At 38.5% G+C, this 17465-nt stretch overlaps 2 protein-coding genes across 5 annotated transcripts in view; one reads left to right on the top strand and one right to left on the bottom strand.

Annotated features, from left to right (window-relative positions):
- LOC136867399 (alkylated DNA repair protein alkB homolog 8) overlaps window positions 1-14144 on the bottom strand; it is a 68044-nt gene extending 53900 nt beyond the window's left edge. For 3 of the 4 annotated variants that reach the window (XM_067144590.2, XM_067144592.2, XM_067144593.2), the window contains exons 1-2: window positions 13956-14144; window positions 7442-7676 (exon numbers count right to left, since the gene is read on the bottom strand). In XM_067144590.2, coding sequence (XP_067000691.2) covers window positions 7442-7676; window positions 13956-14084 — 364 coding nt within the window. In that variant the 5' untranslated portion in view covers window positions 14085-14144. Of the gene's footprint in view, window positions 1-7441; window positions 7677-13921 lie in introns of all 4 variants that reach the window. The other variant, XM_067144591.2, reaches the window with a different exon arrangement.
- A 61-nt stretch (window positions 14145-14205) lies between these two features.
- The window catches only part of LOC136866469 (spliceosome-associated protein CWC27 homolog), a 34933-nt gene continuing 31673 nt past the window's right edge, over window positions 14206-17465 (top strand). The window contains exons 1-2 of the mRNA XM_067143460.2: window positions 14206-14498; window positions 14649-14858. Coding sequence (XP_066999561.2) covers window positions 14457-14498; window positions 14649-14858 — 252 coding nt within the window. The 5' untranslated portion in view covers window positions 14206-14456. The remainder of the gene's footprint in view (window positions 14499-14648; window positions 14859-17465) is intronic.

The following is a 17465-nucleotide window of genomic DNA, read 5'->3' as shown; positions in this document are numbered from 1 at the left end:
TAGCCAATGCCCACCATTTATCGGCTTTACTCTTTCTAAATGTGTTGCAGAGTTCCTTCTTCGCTGACTTGTACTCCGCTGAGACCGAGGTATTCTCTGGACTGCCTCTCATCCTCTGAGCCCTGCATCGAAGTCGCAGACAATTCCTTCTCAGTTCAGCAATCTCTTTGGTCCACCAGTATGCTGGGCGCTTGCTAGTTCGTGGTCTCTTTCGGGACATTGAGACATTGCATGCTTGCTGGATTAGCTGCATGGTGAGTTCAACACATACACTAGCTGCTTCTTTCCCTCTACAGCCAAAACATTTTTATTTTTTTTTGTTTGTTATGTTCTCCTCTGTTCAAGAAAGGGAACCGATGAAAATGTACTAATTATCGTGGTATTACACTACTGTCTCATGTCCTGAAAATATTGGAAAAATAATAGAGACCAGAATCAGAGATATTGTTGAACCAATGTTGGAAGAAGAGCAGTATGGTTTCAGACCAGGAAGGTCAACTACAGACCTTATATTTGCAATTAGGATGCTAATGGAAAAATACTGGGAGAAGAACAAGCCTTTATTTCTAATGTTTTTGGACATTGAGAAAGCCTACGACGCCAAGGGAAAGAATTTGGCAATGCATGAAAGAACTTCAAGTGCAAGACAGCCTCATAGACAAAGTGAAAAATGTTGTATAGGTGGGAATAGAAGTTGTATTCAAGTGGGACGTGGTTTGTCGGACTGGTTTGAAACAAAGAGAGGAGTGCAACAGGGTAGCTCATTGTCACCACTTCTATTTATTATTCTTCTTGCTAGTTGCTTTACGTTGCATCGACACAGACAGGTCTTATGGCGATGACGGGACAGGAAAGGGCTAGGAGTGGGAAGGTAGAGGCCGTGGCTTTAATTAAGGTACAGCCCCAGCATTTGCCTGGTGTGAAAATGGGAAACCACGGAAAACCATTTTCAGGACTGCCAACAGTGGGGTTCAAACCTACTATCTCCCAAATACTGGATACTGGTCGCACTTAAGCAACTGCAGCTATCGAGCTCGGCATATTTATTATTGTGATGGATGTAGTAATGAAATCTATTAAAAGGAAAGAACATGGAGTTATCAAAGCTTTAACATTTGCAGATGATGTTGCAATATGGAGTGACTCAGAAGAGGGATTGGGAGAGAAAATGCAAAGCTGGAATGAGGAGTATAAGAAATATGGTTTAAACATCAGTAAGACCAAGAAGGTGGTGATGAAAGTGTATAGGGAAGGAGCAGAACCAATAGTCATGTTAAATGAAGCCCAACTGGACAACGTTCCAGTTTTCAAATACTTGGGTAGCGCTCTATCAAATGACAATCTAGCAAAACATGAGGTGAACAATCGAATCAATAAGGCAACACACCTGCTGTGGGATGAGCAAATACCTATGAAAACAAAAATGACATTGTACAAGTCTTATTATACACCAATTATTACATACAGTCTCGAAACCACAACACTGACCAATAGAGATAATTCCCAACTCCAGGCAGCTGAAATGAAATTCCTATGCACTATGATCCAAAAAACCAGGAAAGACAAGGTCAGAAATGAGAAAATTAGAGAAGAAGTAGGAATAGATGATTCTCTCCTCAATAGGATTCAGATATCAAGACTGAAGTGGTTTGGTCACATGAAGAGGATGCCAGTTAACAGAACTGCAAGGAAGGAGTTTGACAGAAAAGTAGAAGGAAGACGACCTGTGGGAAGGCCACGAAGGAAATGGATAGAATTAGTTAAGAACGATGTACTGCTGAGAGGTCATGATTGGGACAAGTTGGTGGAGGAGGAATGGTACAAGGACAGGATGAGATGGAGGAGGCTCATACACCACACCCGGGAAACTGGAGATAGTTTAGGATGATGATGATGATGATATTCTCCATTCCATTCTGTATTAAATCAAGAAACTTTTCCTTGTCAATACCAGCTATGTTCCACCATGCTGGCCTGCGCAAGATGTTTCTTACTTGAGGAGCTTCCTGGAGCAGTCGAAAGATGATATATTGGTGATCACTCCCCATATAGTTCTCAATCACTTGCCATTCAGTAATCTTAGGCGCAATATCTTCCCATGAGATGGTTACATCTGGTATTGTTCCCTGACACCCTGGCCATCAAAATAATAATAAATAATAACAATAATAATAATATTACAAGATGTATTCGTTTATTCATACAGTAAAATATGTCAAATCCACTATATAAAGAGAAAAAAAAAATACATGTAGTTTCTATGCATTTTCCCATAAATTTGGATTTCCAAAGTTGACATGAAGTAGGTGGGAAAGAGACCTATGGCTATCTCAAGTATTTACATTGTGTTTCTCCCCAAGAACAGGAGGTAGCCTAGCAGTGGTGGCAAAGGAGTGCTAGGATCAAAATGAAAGACATGGGTTTAATATCCTATTACGGAGTCAGAAAATTCAGAAACCTTTCTGATGATGTACGTAACTCTGGAGTTCTATCAGTCTAGACTAGAAATGGGTACCATGTTCATTCTATGCAGCAAATCGGCTGGGCATAGAACTATCCACGCTAATCCACATACTGCCAAGGTTACGGATAGTGGAAGCCTTAACTTTCTACTCCTCCAAGGATCTTCATGGCCTGTGTGAAGATGACTTGACTTTGTTTTACACCAAGGATGGTAGTGGGAGAAACTGAAAAACAAAGCTTGTACAGCAAAGTCATATACTGTACGATGCTAGTTGGACTGGTTAGCTAGAAAAATCAGAGGAGGAGGTTGAGGAACAAGCATACCTTACACTGTGCAAGCAACTTAGGAATAATAAGCATGTTGAAAAAAAAAAAACCACAGCCATTGATGATGTATGACAATGAAATGTGGTTTGTGATATTTGAAGCCATTTATTTTCAGTTTCAACTCAGTTAACCTGTAACTTTAGGTTATTCAATCTGTCAAAACTAATGTATAAATTAATTAATTTAGAAACTACCTGATAAAGAAAACATATGATTACAGAATTATGCCTGAAAAAGAAACAATTTAATTAACAAATTCAATTAAAATGTATCAATAAATTAGTTTTGACAGACTGAAGAACATGACAGTTATGAATGAAATGTTGTTCAAAGAAATAGCATGATTCTCTACACACACAAAAATTTCAATACTGATTATTATTAGATAAATTTACAAGAATAAAAGTCTTAGTCCATGAATTTTTAATATTAAAGAATTAAAAAAAAAACACAGAAATCTACAACACTTCAAAAGTCAATAAAATTGTGGTTGGTTTCACTTGCCAATACGAAGTCGCTGGTGAAGTAGTTTTCTTCAGGCTTTCAGTTGGTGAAAAAAGCATCTATCTCATCTGCACAATCTATGGATTTTAAGAGTTCACTCTCAATGCACAGAAGATAAAAGTCATGCAAGCTTTCCTTCGAAAACCGGGCGAGTTGGCCATGTGGTCAGGGGTGCGCAGCTGTGAGCTTGAATCCAGGAGATAGTGGGTTTAAATCCCACTGCCGGCAGCCCTGAAGATGGTTTTCCGTGGTTTCCCATTTTCACACCAAGCAAATGTTGGAACTGTACCTTAATTAAGGCTACGGCTGCTTCCTATCCCATCATTGCCATAAGACCTATCTGTGTTGGTGAGACGCAAAGCAAATTATTATTTTTTAAATATCCTTCAAAAGAAGAAGAACGAATATATTTTTTAATCTACTGCAATGACGAAAAGGAACATTCAGCTGAACTATTGGATACAGAGGTGCAAGCACAAACTTATGTTCACATGGCTGAAACCCTTTTGTCAAATCAAAATGTGTAAAACAGGTGTTATACCTGTCTTTGAAGTAATATGACTTGCCGTGTAACGGTAAGGAAGTTACAAGCGTAAATTCTGTAATGCACATGACGCGACAATATAGTCTGGTATGACACCAAACATCAGAACGTATTTGAAGTTAGCATGCTGTTTAATTAATTGATCATTATGTGAGGAAAAAAAAAAAAAAACTATAATAAAAGCTTGTGTCATGAGTGCAAATATTAAATTTCTTATTTATTTGATTTAAAAAAATAACTGTTAGGTTCTTCAGTCTGGTGCAGCTAATTTTGAATAAACAAATGTATAAACTATCTGATAAAGAAAACATATGGTAACAGTATTATACCTGAAAAAGAAACAACTTTATTTAAAATCTCTGTTACGATGTTTTCTTTGTCGGGCAGTTCATAAATTTATTTATCCAAAACTAGTTTCAGCAGAGTGAAGAACGAAACTGTTATAAATTAGCCGAGTCAAAACTAAAAAGAGAATACATCACAAATTGAAAAAAAATTGTCATCCACTCTTTTTTTGCCAACATAGGACTACTTTAGTCAGGTTTATGGAGGTTTTTCTTCTTTTTGTCAGTCCAATACTGTTTCATACTTTCTGCTTCTGGAATCACTCTTCCTTTTCTCTGCTTGTTGACTGTTGATTTTCATCTGTAGTCTAGTGTGTTTATCTTTCAATATCTTGAGTGTATTTGTTTTTATTTTAAATCTTCTATTGTAAGAGGTAACTCTCTCATGTCTTCTTTAAGTTCTGTGATTCATCTAATATTATTCTTACTCTTAGTCTTCCATGATTTTTCTATTATTTTTGTACTGATTCTATTTTCTGGTGAATGTATTAGATGCCCTAAGAATGATATTTGTTTCTAGTTCATTGTGCTAGTTACCGGTTCTATTTCTTTATAAACTGTTTCATTGGAAGCTAGTGTCCAGACTCTGTTTACTTGATAATTTTTACTTAAACAGGTTCTCACTATTCTCCTTTCTAACTTGAGTACTCTATCTATTCCAACTGTGTTTGTTGTTTTAAATAATATTCCACATGCATATGTAATTTGTGGCTGGGTGACTGTTTTCTAGTGTTTCAATTCGGTTGCTATTGAGAGGGACTTTTTATTATATGTATTCTTGTTAACATGCTGTGCTGTAACCAGTTTATCTATTCTATTTTGCCATGCTGGTTTCTCGACTGACCTATCATTACGTGTACCTATTTCATCTTTCTGCAGATTACGATGATGTAAGATAATTTTATCTACAAAGTAAATAATGAACAGGTCACTTCTGAAGAACAACATATTCATAGTGCATAAGGCTGGCCGCAAAATGAGACGCAGGTCCGTGAGGTGATGCAGGGTGACTCACGTCGAATTCTTCACGGCATAGTGAGTCACGGCGACAATCGTCGCAAGCTGGATCGCAGTTTCAGTACGCAGTTTATGACCTATCTGTGTCAGTGGGACGTAAAGCAACTTGTAAAAAGAAATAATAATAATAATAATAATAATAATGTTATTTGTTTTACATCCCACTAACTACTCTTTTACGGTTTTCGGAGACGCCGAGGTGCCGGAATTTAGTCCCGAAGGAGTTCTTTTACATGCCAGTAAATCTACCGACACGAGGCTGACGTATTTGAGCACCTCCAAATACCACCAGACTGAGCCAGGATCGAACCTGCCAAGTTGGGGTCAGAAGGCCAGCGCCTTAACCGTCTGAGCCACTCAGCCCAGCTGTGTAAAAAAAAAAAAAAACTCATAATTACTTCCTTCTATCATAACCCCTCGTCATGACTTCGTCACTTTATCTGATACTTATTTTTCTCACTAAAACACACTTTTTGTGTATGGAAATAAGTTGTTTTCGATTTGTTTATCTCACTTTAGCCATTACAGATAATTTGTATTTGTCACATGAGTTTATTTTTGGAATTTCTCATTTCAAAACAATTATTTTTGCATTCATTAATACATAAAACATTTAACTGCAATAAATTGGTATTCTATTGTTTTATATTGTACATTAATTCTTCCTCAAAACACAGTATATAGTTTATGGTGGTTTAGACAAAAAATACATTTAATATGATATTTCAAAAAGAATCCCTGAGTCAGAAAAATGGATTATCAGCAATATGAACAACCCAAATCACGGTGAGTTTTGCAGGAAACTGCGGAAGAGAGACTGCGATCTGCAGGGTCACCATGCACAGCAACTGCGTTGTAACATGCGCAAGTCCAGTCAGTTCTGCGGTTCGCAGAAACTCGCCGTGAGTCACCCTGCGTCACCTCACGGACCTGCGTCTCATTTTGCGGCCGTCCTAAGAGGCAGCAATCTTAAAACCAAACAATTGAAAAACAAGCCAAAGTGTACATTGTGCGACCAGATCTGTACGGTAACATAACTAGAAGCCAAAGGTATAGATTTTCAGTATATCTGATTTCTTCCTCATGTTCCCATGAATCAACTTTTTAGACATGATATGGGCTTTTGGGAATATGCCGTGTCAAGAAAACAAGGTGAAACTCTTTACGTTTCATAGAGAACTTCGTTCCACGTCTTCAGAAGAAAATCTCGACTGTTCACGAGGAAGTCTTCCACAAAAATGAGGGTTTGAATTTAAGGATGCTTTACCGTCGGACCTGAAGTGGTAAGCTCGTTCGTTACCAGGTGATTCATGGTATGCTGGCACAATGCTCTAAGTATGAGCTGATGACAACAAAAGCTCCAATTAACATGTTCTATCACACGGTGTGTGGGTGAGAAGTATCGGAGAGGACATAGACGAATCAGGGACGGATGTGGTAGAAGAAATAAATAGAAACTAATAAAATAAAGCCAAAAGCCCGTATCATGTCTGCAAATATGGGCCGTGAAAGCATCAATATTAAAAATTATTTTGTTTTTGTTTTGAGTATTTATTGATCGAGAACAACAGACCACAAAACGTTCCAAATCAACCTTTAGAATGCCAGACAATGATATATCATTGTTTGCTACTTGTGTATGAAGTGCCAAAAACGACACATTGCCGTTTGAACAGTGCACCTTACTATCTGCATTTAGCACAATTATGAACCACAGATGGCAATATCTTAAGTTTTGTTTCCATGGAGTAAAGAACATAGCTTCTAATTTTATCACTACGTGGTTCATTTGTTCACTTATTTATGCACACTGATTTCTGAATTTCATGTGTTTCTCTGGGCATGTGAAGATTGGCAGTTAGGTAATGGTATTTACCAACGGAACTACAGAACAGATACTTTTCAAATTTTATGTGTTTATTCACTTGGATAACAGCATTGCAGGAGGATTACCACATTTTATCTGTAATTTCAGTTTTGAATTATTTTTATAGCTAGTTTTGAAATTTGATTTTTTGTTTGGTTTCAAAGTGCCAGAAAATATAGGACGGTATTGTAATCATTGTCAGTAGCAAGTGCAAACCACCCTGAACATTTCCTGCAAGTTTAAAGCCAAAATATTCAAAATTGTAAATTATGTGATGCTTTAAATAGGGACTTGCAAAATGCTAATAATCAGCCTGGCATTCTTAGTACATTCTCAGCATGAGAGCACGACATTAAGAGGGTTAATGTCACTCACCTTTTTCAGTATACGCCAAATATAATGGTCCAGGAATCTCTGGTAGTAGCCCTGATTTTCCATGCAGAGCTCTGTATGCCTTTGATGCAGATGAATCATCTTGGAACACAACAAAGCAGTACGACTTTCCAGAAATCATGACAATATTTTCAATAATGCCATATGGTAAGCACAAGTCCAGTAGTTGTTCCTGCTGTAAGCCAGTAACCAATCCAGCATTTCCAATCATCAAATTCTGAAATGTTTACAGAAAATACAGTATTTTTTTTTAAATTAGCTAAAGCTTCATTAGCAAGGGAATCATATAATATATTTAATTAGGATCTATGAGAGACAACTGTTTATGCAACAAAATAGTCCAATTAAAAAATATTAGACATGAAAAGGAATAAAAAAGTGATGAATCTAGTCACATATATAGGATGAGTCATTGATAATAATAATAATAATAATAATAATAATAATAATAATCATCATCATCATCATCATCATCATCATCATAATAAGAAAAACACCACCACCACCACCACCCATGGTACTACAGCCATGATGGGTCTTGGCCCTGTTGCACTTGGCATTCTAGACCAGGGTTGTTATCTCACTGACAGATAGGCTCAAACCAGCCCTCAGATCCAGGTAAATATCCCTGACTTGGTTGGGAATCAAACCTGGGACCTCTCAGAATGAGGAAGGTTCCCTACTCCTAGACTGCACAGAATAAGAAAGTCCACTTCAAATATGTCTACATCTGTAGAAGATATTTTGGCAATGAATCCTGAGAGTATACGGAGATATAATGCTGGCGCAGCAGCAGCAATATGAAAGGGACCAGCAGCGAGTAAAACAATAATCTCAGTGAACTGTTGAGGTTTTTTTAGAAGATGCTGGAAGTGGCTAACAACAGAAACGTCAGAATGATCTGAAAGTGGGAAAAGCGATAATCTTCCATGGGCAAACATAAAGTAAAGCCAAGAGAGAATCGGTCAGTTCTGAGTCAATTGCGAGTGAACACGAGGCAGTTACAAGATGATCACGAGTCAGAGATGATTTATGACTGTTAGGCTCTTCAGTCTGCTAAAACTAATTTTGTATAAATAAATTTAACAGAAGTATACCTGAAAAAGAAACAATTAAAATAGAGTGACACGTTTTGTTCTCAGAAGAACACCACCAGGCTCCATCAAATCACACTCAAAAATATTTAGAAATGTATAACCATTGAAGTTTATTTATGTTTAAATGCTCGTTCGAACTCAGGGTATTTCTTGTCAGTGGTCTGATGAGCATAATAAATTAAAAGTATCAGAGATTAAAGCTATCCCTGGCAGGTAAGCCTATACACTAAGCGTACAAACTCTTTCTCCCCTGTTAATACGGAAGGTACCGGGCCAGTTGGCTGTGCGGCTAGGGGTGCGCAGCTGTGAGCTTGCATCCGGGAGATAGTGGGTTCGAATCCCACTGTCCACAGCCCTGAAGATGGTTTTCGTGGTTTCCCATTTTCACACCAGGCAAATGCTGGGGCTGTACCTTAATTAGGCCGCTTCCTTTCTACTCCTAGCCCTTTCCTATCCGATTGTCACCATAAGACCTATCTGTGTCAGTGCGACATAAAGCAACTAGCAAAAAAAAAAAAACCTGAAGGTAGAGATTTTTAGTCATTTTCCAACTGCTGGGTTCGATCCAGTGTTGCTGACCATACTTGCTATATGATGTCTTACAGTTACTGTTAATCTGGCACAATGGCACTATATAATCATGGTTTATTTTGTGACTTGTCAGAATTACGTTTTGCACTGCTGTATTGTTAAAATCACATTGCATTTGCGGGTATAATTAAAGCATATTATTTTCTTTTTATGTGGGATTGTAAATCTGTTTGGGTAATACTAAGTAAGTAGAATGTATGTTGCAAATCATTAGAAGGAGAAAAATGAACCAGATCGGACATTGTTCGAGGAGGGACTGTTTACTGAAAGAAGAAATGGTGAAAGGCAAACAAGGAAGAGGAAGGAAAAATATCAAATGTTGGACAATATCAAAGGAAATAAATATTTGGACATGAAAAACTTGGCGCAGGACAGGCAATAGTGGAAGAGGTTCATCCCATGACAAGACCTGCCATAAGGCGGAATACCTACATGATGATGAAGTAAGTAGAATTGTAGCATGTTCGAATAACGCATTTTATTAATTAACAGTCCTATTTCATCCAGTACTTACATATAGAATTTGATTAGGATGTCTAAGAAGCAAAAATAATCTGTAAGAACACCTCCGAAAAGGTAAGCAACATTACCTCCTCTATAAAGATCAGTTCAGTTCAACTGGAAGAAAATTTTGTTATCAACCCAACTTATTGTTTACATAAGGCAAACACCGAAGAATACGGTTATAGTTCATATATCAAAATAAAGGCAGAAATATATAACATTAAATTGAGTGATGGTGCTTATTTCCTTAATTTCTCATTAAGCTTGAAAACCGACTTAATTATGAATATCTTGATTGATAATTTATCATCAATTATTTGGGTAAGGGAACCTCCATTAGTTAGGTTATTTTGTTGATGGTTATGTCTCATGATTTCAATATATAACTAGTCAAGTTGGCAGCAGTGATGAGCAATTAAAAAAAGAATAGAAGGCAGTGATATTTGCCTTTTAGTGCATAGCCTTATGTGACAAGTACTAGACAAACAAGAAATTCTTCCGTTGTAATTTTTTTACTATATTTGTAAAAAAAAAAAATATAAGAAACTGCTTGGATGTATAATGAAATGAAAATCCACAGACTGTTTCCAGTTTCAATCAGGTCAGGAATGGAATGAAAGCTCCCATCTAGCTGTGAGCATAGGAACTGTGCCGCATGTCGAAGCCTGTCGCACTCGTCTGGGGCAATGATTAATGATTGATAGATGAAATGATATAATATTGGAATGTGTTGCTGAAATGAAAGATGACGGGCGGAGTACCCAAAGAAAAACCAGTTCTGGCTCAACTTTGTCTCTCTAGAACCAGAGTAGAGGATTCCATGGATTCCAGAAGCATCCTTGTTCTGAGGTCCTTAATATAAACACTGTCCACAAATGATTGGATGATTATTCAAGGTCGGATCAAAACATTGATAAAAAACTTCCCAGATTATCTCTGTTGACCATAAAGTACCTTTCATACGAAGTCTGAACATTGTCTCTTTTGAAATAGTCACCTTGTGCAGCAATGCACTAGTCCTACCATTTCTGCCACTGATGAAATGCAGCCCAGAAGTCATTTTGAATCAGCGAGTCCAAAACGTTTTACAATTCGTAATAGATCCAACATTTTCATCTTCAGGAAAAGGAAGAAATCAGGAGAAGTCCACCATTGCAATAACTGCTGCTTTGTCTCAGTGTTGTACCTGTAGACCCAAGACACATCACCAGTGATGATCCTTGACGTGAAAAATGGATCATCTGCAGTATACTCATGGAGATCTTGGCATTCCATGATGAATTATTCCTTCTGCTCAGCAGTCAACAGTCAGTGACAATCTTGGAAGGGACAGGCTCCATGATCAATTCTGACATTACAATTTTCTGCACTGACCCATATAACACACCAACAATGTCTGCAATCTGCTGATCATCCTACGACAATGTCCATGCACAAGTTCCCGAATTCATCCATATTTTTGGGGGGGTTATGCTTATGGAAGGTTTCCCAGATTGCTCCTCGGCTTCACAGGATGTCTTTCCAACTGTGAAGTGCATCTGCCACTTGAAACATCGCCTCATCGCCATATATTTACTCAAGTATGTTCAACGTCTATGTGGCCAATGTGACCACTTTAACGCAAAATTTTATGTTGGCTCGTTGTTCCACTTTTCTGTCCGTGATGAAATCGCAGGCTACCATACACACATGTTCACAAAAACACCTCTATAACACCGAGCAAGTGGCTGTGCGGTTTGGGTCGCGTAGCTATCAGCTTGCATTTGGAAGATAGTGGGTTTGAACCCCACTGTCGGCAGCCCTGAAGATGGGGCTGTACCTTAACTAAGGCCAAGGATGAAAATCACTATACCTGCTAGCGCAACCCTGTGGTGCCATCTATTGGTGCACTACAGAGCTAGTCCGGGAAATTTTTGATCGAAAGCACTTAAGACAGCTATGCACTATGCAGCCGAGTTCTGCATTTGGAAGGCGAGTGGGTTCAAACCCCACCTTCGGCTGTCCTAAGAATGGTTTACTGGTTTGCCGTGGTTTCCCATTTTCACTTCAAGGCAAATGCTGGGACAATTCCTATACACAGCCTACAGCAGATTCCTTTCATCTCCTTAAAACCCAATTTCATTCGCCATCATTCATTTCATCCTCATTAGCTCCTCAACCAATCTTGATGTCAGGAAGGGCATTCGACCGTAAAAATATGCCATAACCCTATATAATTTCTTCTCGCCTCATCCCTGATCCTGTATCAGGACATATGAGACTAAGGAGTAGACACATAGTACGGCCTCAGCTATCATAATATATGCAAGCATTTTGATTTAACACCATCTAGACTGCTTGCAAATCAATTTCAATATTCCATTTTACTCTCCCTGATAGTAGAGAAACAGATTAATTTTGTTGGGAAAACAAAATCGAGATGCACAGGAATGGATCGAGTGAGAATGAAGAGGTGAGTGAAAGGCTAAATGGGGGAAAATCTCGGAAAAAGTAAAAGAAGCTGGGCTCAGATGGAATGGGCACGTTAAATGGCAAAATGAAACCACCTTTGTTGGATCTGAACCCGTGATCTTGGGATCCGGTGGCAGCACTCTACCAATGATCCACAGAGGAAGCTATGTTGAATATTTGACTATCATATGACATATCGTCCCCACTATGGCAAACTAGCGAAAGTGACAAACTAGGGAATTTGTAGATTTGAAGTTTTGGTCTACATTTTATTATTTATATAATGTCTACCCACTGACTAAGTCTCACACCTGCAACTCGTTCCGTATGGCTAACCAATCATTAAATAGAAACATTTATTTGACATGAGTAATCACAACTTCTTTTAGCTCTCCTAATTTTTTGGCAATTTGCAGATTTGTTAGTTTGCTACAGTGGGGACATATGTTTTGACCAAACATTTGGCTCTTATATTCAGTACATACTAAATAATTAGTTAAATAATTGAATATCCCTTAATTTTCCTACTAGCCTAATAAAAAATATTTAAAACATGGTATTCAAGTTGTTTTGACCCCTACCATACTAGTTATGTAACTCAAACCCGCCATACCAGTTCAGGGTTAAAACAATAGGCTTCTGACGTCAGCATCATTCATAATAAGAAAATACCAACTGTTCAAAGACTGGGATTTAATAAGCCTGATTGGTGGCCACGAACGTTCAGGCATTAAGTCTATATGGTCTGGCACCGTGGTTGGCTGGTTTGAGTCCTAATAATAATGTTATTTGCTTTACGTCCCACTAACTACTTTTTAAGGTCTTCGGAGACGCCGAGGTGCCGGAATTTAGTCCCGCAGGAGTTCTTTTACGTGCCAGTAAATCTACCAACACGGGGCTGTCGTATTTGAGCACCTTCAAATACCATCGGACTGAGCCAGAATCGAACCTGCCAAGTTGGGGTTAGAAGGCCAGCGCCTAAACCGTCTGAGTCACTCAGCCCAGCGGTTTGAGTGCTGTTGGTGGAAAAAAAAATTTCACGATCAGAATACTGGCTGGCAGGGTAGGATAGGCCGCAATTTCTAATATTACTAGACTGGGTGCCAAAAGCCTGGATTCAATTCTAAGCCTCTCCAAAATGTTCATACAGAGTGATGGCATACGACACTGTTGATGGAGATTCGTCTGTCAGATAGGGACATTAAGCATTGAGCAGATACCTTGGTGTTAGACAACAAGAGTAGGCTGCGTACTAACTCTGTTTCACCCTCTCCCTACCTCATCATCATCATCATCATTCATCCAGATGCGCAGATCACCTATGGCTGTCAAATAGAAAGATCTGCACCAGGCGAGCTGAACATGTCCTCGAACACACCCAATTTAGTCAAAGGTGCTACAGCTCGTCCAATCACTCAATCAATAGCCACTGATCTGCATTTAGGGCTGTCACCCAGGTGGCAGATTCCCTATCCGTTGTTTACCTACTCCTTCATTAAATGATACGAAGGAAGTTCGATATGAAATTAGAGGGAATTGTTAGGACTTCGCTAGTTGGTTCAGTTCGAGGTTATGAACTATCTTGAAGTTTTTTGGAAAATATTGACATAAATCATTTTCAACCCGTAACCATTCAAATCCTAGGTCTGGTAGTTGCATGCACATATGGGATCATTCAGGTTCCACAAAGGTAAAGACATGATACTGATGACCAAAAACACAACTAATGCCGACAACGAATTAAGAACAGTTAAATATATTTTAGTGGAAGTATCCACCTTCAAACTTTCACTTTATCTAGGAAGAGAGTTATATTTACCTTCCGCTTTGTTAATTATAGCTATTTTACAAACCTTAGTTGGTTCATTTGAACAATTGATTCCCGTTTCTCTGCGGAGAATGTTAGCTGATTTTCTTTGCTTTCGGTCAACTTTCCTTGCGGAATACCCACTCATTTTAATGTTTTTAATACAGTCACACATTTATCATTGCGCCTACAAATGACACCGCTTTAATTGACATATAAACACGGAAATGTAACACGTGCTGGATGTAAACAAAGTAAATGTTATAGATGTCGCTGTAGTCAAGTGTATTCAAACATGGAACCTCAATCTCAATCCAAAACCGATGGATGATCACAGCTGATCGGAATTGTTTGACATATTATGACATGTGTAGTAAACATCACCTGAGGCAGTGCCTATATAATTCTTTTTATCTTGTATTGTTGTGAGGGTTGTGAGCTGAAAAGAATTGAGTTTTGTTGTGCTATGCTTATGTAGTTTCTGTCGTTGATATTGTATCATGCTTGTGTATTAGTTGGAAGTTACTAACGTACAAATTATCTCATTATGAGTAATATTTACATCCAAGAACCTCCAACAAATGGAAAGGTACAGTTTATAAATAGAATACTCATTATCATATCACTTTTAGTTGGTTATATGGCATATTTCTGGTATTTTTAAGACCTCCAGTTCAATTAAAGCGACTTTAAACCCATAACATTATTTCCTTGTAGTATTGTTATTTTTTTCGTACAGGTTCTATTAAAAACAACTGTGGGTGATATTGATCTGGAGCTATGGTCAAAAGAAGCTCCTAAAGCTTGTAGGAACTTTGTGCAGTTATGCTTGGAAGGTTATTATAACCAAACCATTTTTCACCGTGTTGTGAAGAATTTTATTGTACAAGGGGGTGATCCCACTGGAACTGGAACAGGAGGAGAGTCCATTTACGGTGAACCATTCAAGGTATTGTACATTTCTGTACTTTAAAATTTTGTTTATTTATAGAGATGATACTGATTGGTGAATGTAGGATTTCCAGGGGCATCGACATCTAGAACACCAGTGCCATGAAATGTGCAGAAGCTGGGCCTCTGTAGGGAAAACAATTTGATTGGCAGTATTTTTACTAAGAAGAGAGGAGAAGAAAGTATGAAGGATAAATTAGAATGATGAACATTTGTACAGCACAGTCAATAACTAAGTTACTTGTTTACATTTAAAATGTGTATTATACCTTATTGGTACCGTGTGCTTTTCTACCGATTGTGGTCAACAACCAACCTCTACATTGGAATATTAACATTCATCTACCAAGAATTTTTTTTTTTTAATGAATAGCAAGTTTTGAATATCTCAAGATGTTTCCTGTCACTCGGTCTGTTTTTTCTGGTAATTGGCACGGTAACAACATTGACATTACACATTGCCTCCACTCCTCCACCCAGTCATCCTATAACACCGAGCACTGGTTGTCAACAAGTGCTGATATTCCCCGTGCAGGCCATAGGTTTCTCCTAACCAAACTCTGAAACTTTGTCAATAACAGATTTTTCTGGTACCAGGCAAGCTGGCTGTGCGGTTAGAGGCGCGCGGCTCTGAGCTTGTATCCGGGAGATAGTGGGTTCGAATCCCACTGTCGGCAGCCCTGAAGATGGTTTTCCATTTTCACACCAGGCAAATGCTGTGGTTGTACCTCAATTAAGGCCATGGCCACTTCCTTCCAACTCCTAGGCCTTTCCTATCCCATCATCACCATAAGACCTATCTGTATCGGTGCGATGTAAAGCAAACAGCAAAAATAAGATTTTTCTAGCAAACCAGAATCTAACTTAGTCACTAACAGTAACTTAAACCTCTTTGTCAATAACTTTGACTCTGACAGTATCGTAAAAGTTTTTAAGATCATGTCACTAACAGTGCTTTCTGGTGGACCATAATCTAAATTGTCGCTGATATTGGGGGTCATGTTTATGATTATGACTGACAATAATGTTTGTTGACTCCATGGTTAGTCCACTATGCATTCCATATATTGGTAGCCATGTAAAACCATCGCCAATCAGTGTGCTGGGTAAAGAACAGTGGAGTGAGGAGAAAGTGCGAGTGAAGATGGCATGGCATCAATGTTATTATGATAACAGCTACTCTACTCAATAACTTTTTGCTTTTGTCTAAAATTGTTACCATACTTTGTTGATGGGCTTTCTGCCATAAAGATGCTTTAAGTTAGCAACCAACCCTCCAAGCTTGAATATTCACATTAATCTAGCACAACTTCATTTTACCTTGTAGAATTACCTCATTGTCATTATTTTAGTGAATAGGAGGGAAGCAGTGAAAGAAAAGAAGAAAGCATGACAATAATGGAAAGAGATAGAAAAGAAGAAAGCAAACGGAAGCAGGGCCTATCTTGATAGTGAAAGGAAATGTAAGAAATAGGTAAGAGAAGAAAAGTTGGGAAGGATTCATACAAAAGCTGGAAAAAGATGGAGCTGGCAGTAAAAGAATGCTGTATGGAAATATACAGATAGGAGTTTGTACAAAGCTATGAAAGAGGGAGATGGAGAGTTGATAACACATCCAGACGAAGTAAAGAAAAGATGGAAGGAGTATTTTGATAAACTGCTGAATGTGAGAAATTGTGCAGAGGAGACTGTAATAATATGGTGTGATGATTCAATAGTAGAGGTGGAATTAGCAGTCCATAAAATGAAAATTGGGAAGGCACCAGGGATGGATGAAATTAGTGTGGAAGTGATACTGCTGGACCTGTTAGACTACAATGGGTGTACAGATTTTTTTTTGCTAGTTTTACGTCGCACCGACACAGATAGGTCTTACGGCGACGATGGGACAGGAAAGGGCTAGGTTTGGGAAGGAAGCAGCCGTGGCCTTAATTAAGGCACAGCCCCAGCATTCGCCTGGTGTGAAAATGGGAAACCACGGAAAACCATTTTCAGGGCTGCCGACAGTTGGGTTCGAACCTACTATCTCCCGAATACTGGATACTGGCCGCACTTAAGCGACAGCAGCTATCGAGCAGATTGTTAAAGAGCATATGGAAACATAAACATGTGGGGAAAGGGAATAATAATACCTGTCTTTAAGAAGGGGGACAAAAAACTGTGTGTGTTAATTAGAGAGGAATCGCACTTTTATCACAGGTGGCAAAAATACTGGAAAAAATAAGAGAGAGGAGAATGAGAAAAAAGGTAGAAGGAAAGTTGCAAGAGGAACAGTATGGCTTTAGAAGTGGAAGATCTATAGTGAACCTAATCTTCAGCATGAGGCAATTAATGGAAAAGAATTGGGAATATGGAAAGGACCTGGTCATGACATTCATAGATTTAATAAAGGCATGTGGTAGTATTCCCAGGGAGAACGTGTCAGAAGTGTACAAATTCTGCATTTAACTTGCCCATGCTTGCCTGTAGAGCAGGCAAGCTAGCTGCACGTAAACAGCAATACAGGCAGGTTGCTGCACTCCTGGCCAGGTCAAGCTCAACCCAACTTGGACAGGCTACAGGTTAGCCTGCTTGCTTACTTTCTTCTTCCTGCTGCGTTAATCGA

This window comes from Anabrus simplex, chromosome 3, assembly GCF_040414725.1.
Source record: "Anabrus simplex isolate iqAnaSimp1 chromosome 3, ASM4041472v1, whole genome shotgun sequence".
NCBI classification, from domain to species: Eukaryota; Metazoa; Arthropoda; class Insecta; order Orthoptera; family Tettigoniidae; genus Anabrus; species Anabrus simplex.
The sequence above is the reverse complement of the archived record's forward strand: the minus strand, read 5'-3'. Positions and strand labels throughout refer to the sequence as shown.